The following is a 7,770-nucleotide window of genomic DNA, read 5'->3' on the forward strand; positions in this document are numbered from 1 at the left end:
TATATGTATATATATATATATATATATTTTACATACTCATAGGAACATTTGATGTTTAAAAATAGTGTCATCTGACTTTTATCTCTAACTATGGAACATTATGGGCAATCAACTCAGTACCAACTGCACCTGAAAGAGGAGACTCTCGACCTGGGAAGGTTAATATATATATATATATATATATATATTATATATATATATATATATTTTTTTAAATGTTGTTGTTATAGTGGCTGCCACGCCACACAGGGGGCAAATCTGGGTTGGCTCCATATACACTGGAGGAGATCCCTCAGGAGACCATCCGCCACCTCATCAGGAGCATGCCCAGGCGTTGTAGGGAGGTCATACAGGCACGTGGAGGCCACACACATTACTGAGCCTCATTTTGACTTGTTTTAAGGACATTACATCAAAGTTGGATCAGCCTGTAGTGTGGTTTTCCACTTAAATTTTGAGTGTGACTCCAAATCCAGACCTCCATGGGTTGATAAATTGGATTTCCATTGATTATTTTTGTGTGATTTTGTTGTCAGCACATTCAACTATGTAAAGATAAAAGTATATATTTTTTTCAGGGTACATAGATCTATCTACCTCTGGTGCTTATATCCCAAAGTGCATTATTGATTCAACATTTTTAGCTTTGTATACAAAAGAGAGCATTTTTATTCCTCAATATTAACACAGTAGTAATTTTGTATACAAAAGAGAGCATTTTTATTCCTCAATATTAACACAGTAGTAATTATTTTGTCGGTAACTAGTTACTGGACAAAGTCCTAACATTGTAACTCACCATCTCTTCTGTTGATCTTGGAGAAGTGTGGAGCATAACTGACAGAGGACTGAGAGGAGCTCACAAAAGAGCCCTGGGGCAGCATGGATACCAACGGGCCATTGCAGATATCTGTAAGAGTAAAATAGAGAGTACATTAGTTCATGGTTGGGTACAATATATAGACCTTTAGGACCAGCATCATCTGATAGAGCAGGGGTGTCAAACATAAAAATAACATACATACATACATACATACATACATACATACATACATACATACATACATACATACATACATACATACATACATACATACAGTATGTATGCGTGTGTGTATGCATATACAGTGCCTTGCAAAAGTATTCACCCCCGTTGGCGTTTTTCCTATTTTGTTGCATTAGGGAAAAGTGGTGTGTGCATATGTATTCACCCCCTTTGCTATGAAGCCCCTAAATATGATCTGGTGCAACCAATTACCTTCAGAAGTCACATAATTAGTTAAATAAAGTCCACCTGTGTGAAACCTTAGTGTCACATGATCTCAGTATATATACACCTGTTCTGAAAGGCCCCAGAGTCTGCAACACCACCAAGCAAGGGGTACCAACAAGCAAGTGGCACCATGAAGACCAAGGAGCTCTCCAACCAGGTCAGGGACAAAGTTGTGGAGAAATACTATGGATTATATTATTTAAAAAATATCAGAAACCTTGAACATCCCACGGAACACCATTAAATCCATTATTAAAAAATGGAAAGAATATGGCACCCCAACAAACCTGATAAGAGAGGGCCGCCCACCAAAACTCACGGACCAGGCAAGGTTGGCATTAATCAGAGAGGCAACAAAGAGACCAAAGATAACCCAGAAGGAGCTGCAAAGCTCCACAGCGGACATTGGATTATCTGTCCATGTCACATTCGTCGTAAGGATGGGACCAAGGCGCAGCGGGAATGTGTATGCTCATCTTCTTTTATTTAGAAGAAAATAAACACTTAATACAAAACAACGACGAAAAACAGTCCTGTGAGGCACACAGCTACACACGGAACAACTACCCACAAAATCCCAATGAAAAAACACTCCTATAAATAGGACCTTCAATTAGAGGCAACGAGGAACAGCTGCCTCCAATTGAAGGTCAACCCAATAAACTAAGCATAGAAATAGAATAACTGAAAAAGGTTTCCCTCTGCAGGCTCCGGACTGAGGGCCGCCTCTGCAGGCTCCGACTCTGGGAGCGCCGGTTCCGGACTGTAGGGCGGACTGCCTCTCGGGTTTCCTTGCCAGCCGTGTCCCAGCATAGCGTTCTCTCCAATCTCCTGCTGCCTCCGCTCTCCTGGCTTCCTCCACCTGTTCCCATGGGAGGCGATCCCTTCCAGCCTGGATCTCCTCTCATGTGTAGGATCCCTTTCCGTCCAATACCTCCTCCCATGTCCATGAATCCAAAGAGCTCCTCTGCTGCTCCTTCCTCCGCTGCTTGGTCCGCTGGTGGTGGGTAGTTCTGTCACGTTCGTCGTAAGGATGGGACCAAGGCGCAGAGGGAATGTGTATGCTCATCTTCTTTTATTTAGAAGAAAACCAAAATAAACACTTAATACAAAACAACGACGAAAAACAGTCCTGTGAGGCACACAGCTACACATGGAACAACTACCCACAAAATCCCAATGAAAAAAACACCCCTATAAATAGGACCTTCAATTAGAGGCAATGAGGAACAGCTGCCTCCAATTGAAGGTCAACCCAATAAACTAAGCATAGAAATAGAATAACTAGACACAGACATAGAAATAGACTAACATAGAACATTACAAAAAAAAACGAAACACACTAAACAAACACCCCCTGCCACGCCCCGACCTAACTACAATAACAAACAACCCCTTTTACTGGTCAGGACGTGACAGTTCATAGCACCACTTTAAGCCGTACACTCCAAAGCGCTGGGCTTTACGGAAGAGTGGCCAAAAAAAAATGTATTGCTTAAAGAAAAAAAATTGTAAACACGTTTGGTGTTTGTGGGAGACTCCCCAAACATATGGAAGAAGGCACTCTGCTCAGATGAGACTAAAACATAGCTTTTTGGCCATCAAGGAAAACGCTATGTCTGGGGCAAACCCAACACCTCTCATCACCCCGAGAACACCATCCCCGCAATGAAGCATGGTGGTGGCAGCATCATGCTGTGGGGGTGTTTTTCCATCGGCAGACACTGGGAAACTGGTCAGAATTGAAGGAATGATGGATGGCGCTAAATACAGGGAAATTCTTGAGGGAAACCTTTTTCAGTCTTCCAGAGATTTGAGACTGGGACAGAGGTTCACCTTCCAGCAGGACAATGACCCTAAGCATACTGGTCAAAGCCCAGACCTCAATCCAATTGAGAATCTGTGGTATGACTTAAAGATTGCTGTACACCAGCAGAACCCATCCAACTTGAAGGAGCTGGAGCAGGTTTGCCTTGAAGAATGGGCAAAAATCCCAGTGGCTAGATGTGCCAAGCTTATAGAGACATACATCGTAGAGACTTGCAGCTGTAATTGCTGCAAAAGGTGCCTCTACAAAGTATTGACTTTCGGGGAATGAATAGTTATGCACGCTCAAGTTTTCCATTTTTTTTTGTCTTATTTCTTGTCTGTTTCACAATGAAAAATATTTTGCATCTTCAAAGTGATAGGCATGTTGTGTAAATCAAATGATGCAACCCCCCAAAAAAATCTATTTTAATTCCAGGTTGTAAGGCAACAAAATAGGAAAAATGCCACGGGGGTGAATTCTTTCACAAGCCACTGTAAGTATACATACATACATACATACATACATACATGCATAGATAGATAGATAGATAGATAGATAGATAGATAGATAGATAGATAGATAGATAGATAGATAGATAGATAGATAGATAGATAGATAGATAGATAGATAGATAGATAGATAGATAGATAGATGATAGCATTTTTCCCTTAAAAAAACAATGATATCTAACAATCTAAAATGACTAAAACCAAATCAAAACTGTGTATTAATGATAATGGACCTACATTACCAGTTAAAAGTTTGGACACGCATTCTACATTGTAGAATAATAGTTAATTGAAATGCATTGATGCTGGTTGAGAGAATGCCAAGAGTGTGCAAATCTGTCATCAAGGCAAAGGGTGGCTACTTTCAAGGATCTCAAATATAAAATATAATTTGATTCGTTTAACACTTTTATGGTTACAACATGATTCCATATGTGTTATTTCATAGTTTTAATGTCTTCAATATTATTCCACAATGTAGAAAACAGTAGAAATAAAGAAACATCCTTGAATAAGTAGGTGTGTCCTAACTCTTGACTCGTACTGTATATTTATACACCCTCTTAATGTAATGCGTGTATATGGGAGGCGAAGTCAAGTGCAGGAGAGCGGAATATAATAAACAGGTGCACTTTAATACCGGTTAACAAATGACAGCACATAACACATACTAGTGCCAAAACGCGGTCTAAAACAAAAGTGCAGCGCCTGACAAATATCCACGTAACAAATAACAGTCACTCACAAATACAACATGGGGAACAGAGGGTTAAATAATAAACAAGTAATTGGTGGAGTGTTAGCCAGGTGTGAATAAGACAAAGACAGAACAAATGGAAAATGAAAAGTGGATCGGCGGTGGCTAGAAAGCCGGTGACGTCGACCGCCGAACGCCGCCCGAACAAGGAGCGGGACCGAAGTCGTGACACTTAAAATAATTGACTCTGTTCAGCTAACTAAAAATCACCGATTTGACAGTCAGAGTGTCAAAATTAAAAACAAATATGGATAGAGGAATATTTTTTGTAAATGTTGTAAATGTTGATGGCTAGAAAATATTAACAATTATTAATGCGGCCCTCTGGACCTTGATTAAGACTGAATATAGCCCGTGGGGCAAAATGAGGTTGACACCACTGTACTAGAATATGATTTGCCTACAAAACTGCACCGCTCAGTTCATCTACTACCATGCTTGTAAGACAGAACACTTTTAGAATAATGCTACTTTAAGAATAATAACTGAAACGGAATTATCATCTTGACTTCTGTTCACCATTTTGTGGAAAATAATGTTTGACTGCAAGTACAGCACACTATGGGGTCTAAAGCCATATATTTCTAAAATAGGGGGGTTGCCTCACTTATCCACTCCATAAATCTCTCCCCAGCAGTCCATTAACTCAAGCAGTGACCCTTCAAAAGAGGACAGTAGAATTCACAACACAATCGGCAGCCCTGTGTGTGTGTGTATGTGTCTGTATGTCAATCGTGTTCCTCTAATCCATCAGTGTGAGATTAGAGTACTTCCAACAGGCAGAAGGAGATTAAGAGGCCAGTGATCTGAACGTGTCGGCCTCATCTTCCACTGATACAGCCCTGCCCGCCAGGCCCCCAAAAGAGCAGTGAGCGAGGCTGAGCTAGCCCTGCCCGCCAGGCCCCAATCATCCCCCTCTTCAAATGGGGAGACACTCTAGACCCAAACTGTTACAAACCTATATCCATCCTGCCCTGCTTTCTAAAGTCTTCAAAAGCCAAGTGAACAAACACATCACCGACCATTTCGAATCCCACCGTACCTTCTCCGCTATGCAATCTGGTTTCCAAGCTGGTCATGGGTGCACCTCAGCCACGCTCAAGGTCCTAAACGATATCATAACCGCCATCGATAAAATACAGTACTGTGCAGCCATCTTCAACGAGCTGGCCAAGGCTTTCGACTCTGTCAATCACCATATTCTTATCGGCAGACTTAACAGCCTTGGTTTCTCTCATGACTGCCTCGCCTGGTTCACCAACTACTTCTCAGATAGAGTTCAGTGTGTCAAATCGGAGGGCCTGTTGTCCGGAACACTGGCAGTCTCTATGGGGGTGCCACAGGGTTCAATTCTCGGGCCGACTCTTTTCTCTGTATATATCAATGATGTCGCTCTTGCTGTGGTTCATTCTTTGATCCACCTCTACGCAGACGACACCATTCTGTGTACAATTGGCCCTTCTTTGGACACTGTGTTAACAAACCTCCAAACGAGCTTCAACGCCATACAACACTCCTTCCGTGGCTTCCAACTGCTCTTAAATGCTAGTAAAACTAAATGCATGCTCTTCAACCGATCGCTGCCCGCACCCGCCCGCCCGAACAGCATCACTACTCTGGATGGTTCTGATTTAGAATATGTGGACAAATATAAATACCTAGGTGTCCAAAATGAAATCCAGAATCTGCTTCCTATTTCGCAACAAAGCCTCCTTCACTCATGCTGCCAAACATACCCTCGTAAAACTGACTATCCTACCGATCCTTGACTTTGGTGATGTCATTTACAAAATAGCCTCCAACACTCTACTAAGCAAATTGGATGCAATCTATCACAGTGCCATCCGTTTTGTCACCAAAGCCCCATATCCTAACCACAACTGCGACCTGTATGCTCTCGTCTGGTCCTTGCTACATATTCGTTGCCAAACCCACTGGCTCCAGGTCATCTATAAGTCTCTTCTAGGTATAGCTCCACCTTATCTCAGCTCACTGGTCACCATAGCAATACCTACCCATAGCACGTGCTCCAGCAGATATATTTCAATGGTCATCCCCAAAGCCAACACCTCCTTCCGCCGCCTTTCCTTCCAGTTCTCTGCTGCCAATGACTGGAACAAATTGCAAAAATCACTGAAGTTGGAGACTTATATCGCCCTCACTAACTTTAAGCATCAACTGTCAGAGCAGCTTACCAATCGCTGCAGCTGTACACAGCCCATCTGTAAATAGCCCATCCAACCAACTACCTACCTCATCCCCATATTATTATTTTTTTCTGCTCTTTTGCACACCAGTATTTCTACTTGCACATCCTCATCTGCACATATATAACTCCAGTGTAAATTCCAAATTGTAATTACTTCGCCACTATTGGCATATTTATTGCCTTACCTCCTTACTTCATTTGCACACACTGTATATAGACTTTTTCTATTGTGTTATTGACTGTAAGCTTTTTTATCCCATGTGTAACTCTGTGTCGTTGTTTTTGTCGCACTGCTTTGCTTTATCTTGGCCAGGTCGCAGTTGTAAATGAGAACTTGTTCTCAACTGGCCTACCTGGTTAAATAAAAATAAAAATAATTTTCATTTTTAAAGAACAGTGAGCAGGGTGGAGCTAGCCCTCCCTTCCAGGCCCCAATAAGCGCATTGAGCAGGGTGGAGCTAGCCCTGCCTGCCAGGCCCCAATTAGAGCAGTGAGCGGGGTGGAGCTAGCTCTGCCTGCAAGGCCCCAATAAGAGCAGTGAGCGGGGTGGAGCTAGCCCTGCCTGCCAGGCCCCAATAAGAGCAGTGAGCGGGGTGGAGCTAGCCCTGCCTGCCAGGCCCCAATAAGAGCAGTGAGCGGGGTGGAGCTAGCCCTGCCTGCCAGGCCCCAATAAGAGCAGTCAGCGGGGTGGAGCTAGCTCTGCCTGCAAGGCCCCAATAAGAGCAGTGAGCGGGGTGGAGCTAGCCCTGCCTGCCAGGCCCCAATAAGAGCAGTGAGCGGGGTAGAGCTAGCCCTGCCTGCCAGGCCCCAATAAGAGCAGTGAGCGGGGTAGAGCTAGCCCTGCCTGCCAGGCCCCAATAAGAGCAGTGAGCGGGGTGGAGCTAGCCCTGCCTGCAAGGCCCCAATAAGAGCAGTGAGCGGGGTGGAGCTAGCCCTGCCTGCCAGGCCCCAATAAGAGCAGTGAGCGGGGTGGAGCTAGCTCTGCCTGCAAGGCCCCAATAAGAGCAGTGAGCGGGGTAGAGCTCCTTCACTGCACCACAACTCTTCTTTGTTTTTCCACAGAGCAGTGATCACTCCGAGATCATCACCGTGTGGCTGCTAAAGAGGATCCCAGGCCATAATAAGAACTGGCAACATCTTGATTACAATAATCACTGTAGTCTGTCCATCATTTTATTATCCATCCCCATACCCATCAGTGGTGGAAAAAGT

The 7,770-nt window shown here is 43.6% G+C and overlaps 1 protein-coding gene across 2 annotated transcripts in view; it reads right to left on the reverse strand.

Moving 5' to 3' along the window:
• The window catches only part of LOC106582422 (contactin-associated protein-like 5), a 151,444-nt gene that overhangs the window by 69,392 nt on the left and 74,282 nt on the right, over positions 1–7,770 (reverse strand). For both annotated transcript variants that reach the window (XM_045704845.1, XM_045704846.1), the window contains exon 2: positions 800–910. In XM_045704845.1, the coding sequence (XP_045560801.1) occupies positions 800–910 (111 nt within the window). The remainder of the gene's footprint in view (positions 1–799; positions 911–7,770) is intronic.

Source organism: Salmo salar, chromosome ssa21 (genome assembly GCF_905237065.1).
Source record: "Salmo salar chromosome ssa21, Ssal_v3.1, whole genome shotgun sequence".
In the NCBI taxonomy this organism is placed as follows: domain Eukaryota; kingdom Metazoa; phylum Chordata; class Actinopteri; order Salmoniformes; family Salmonidae; genus Salmo; species Salmo salar.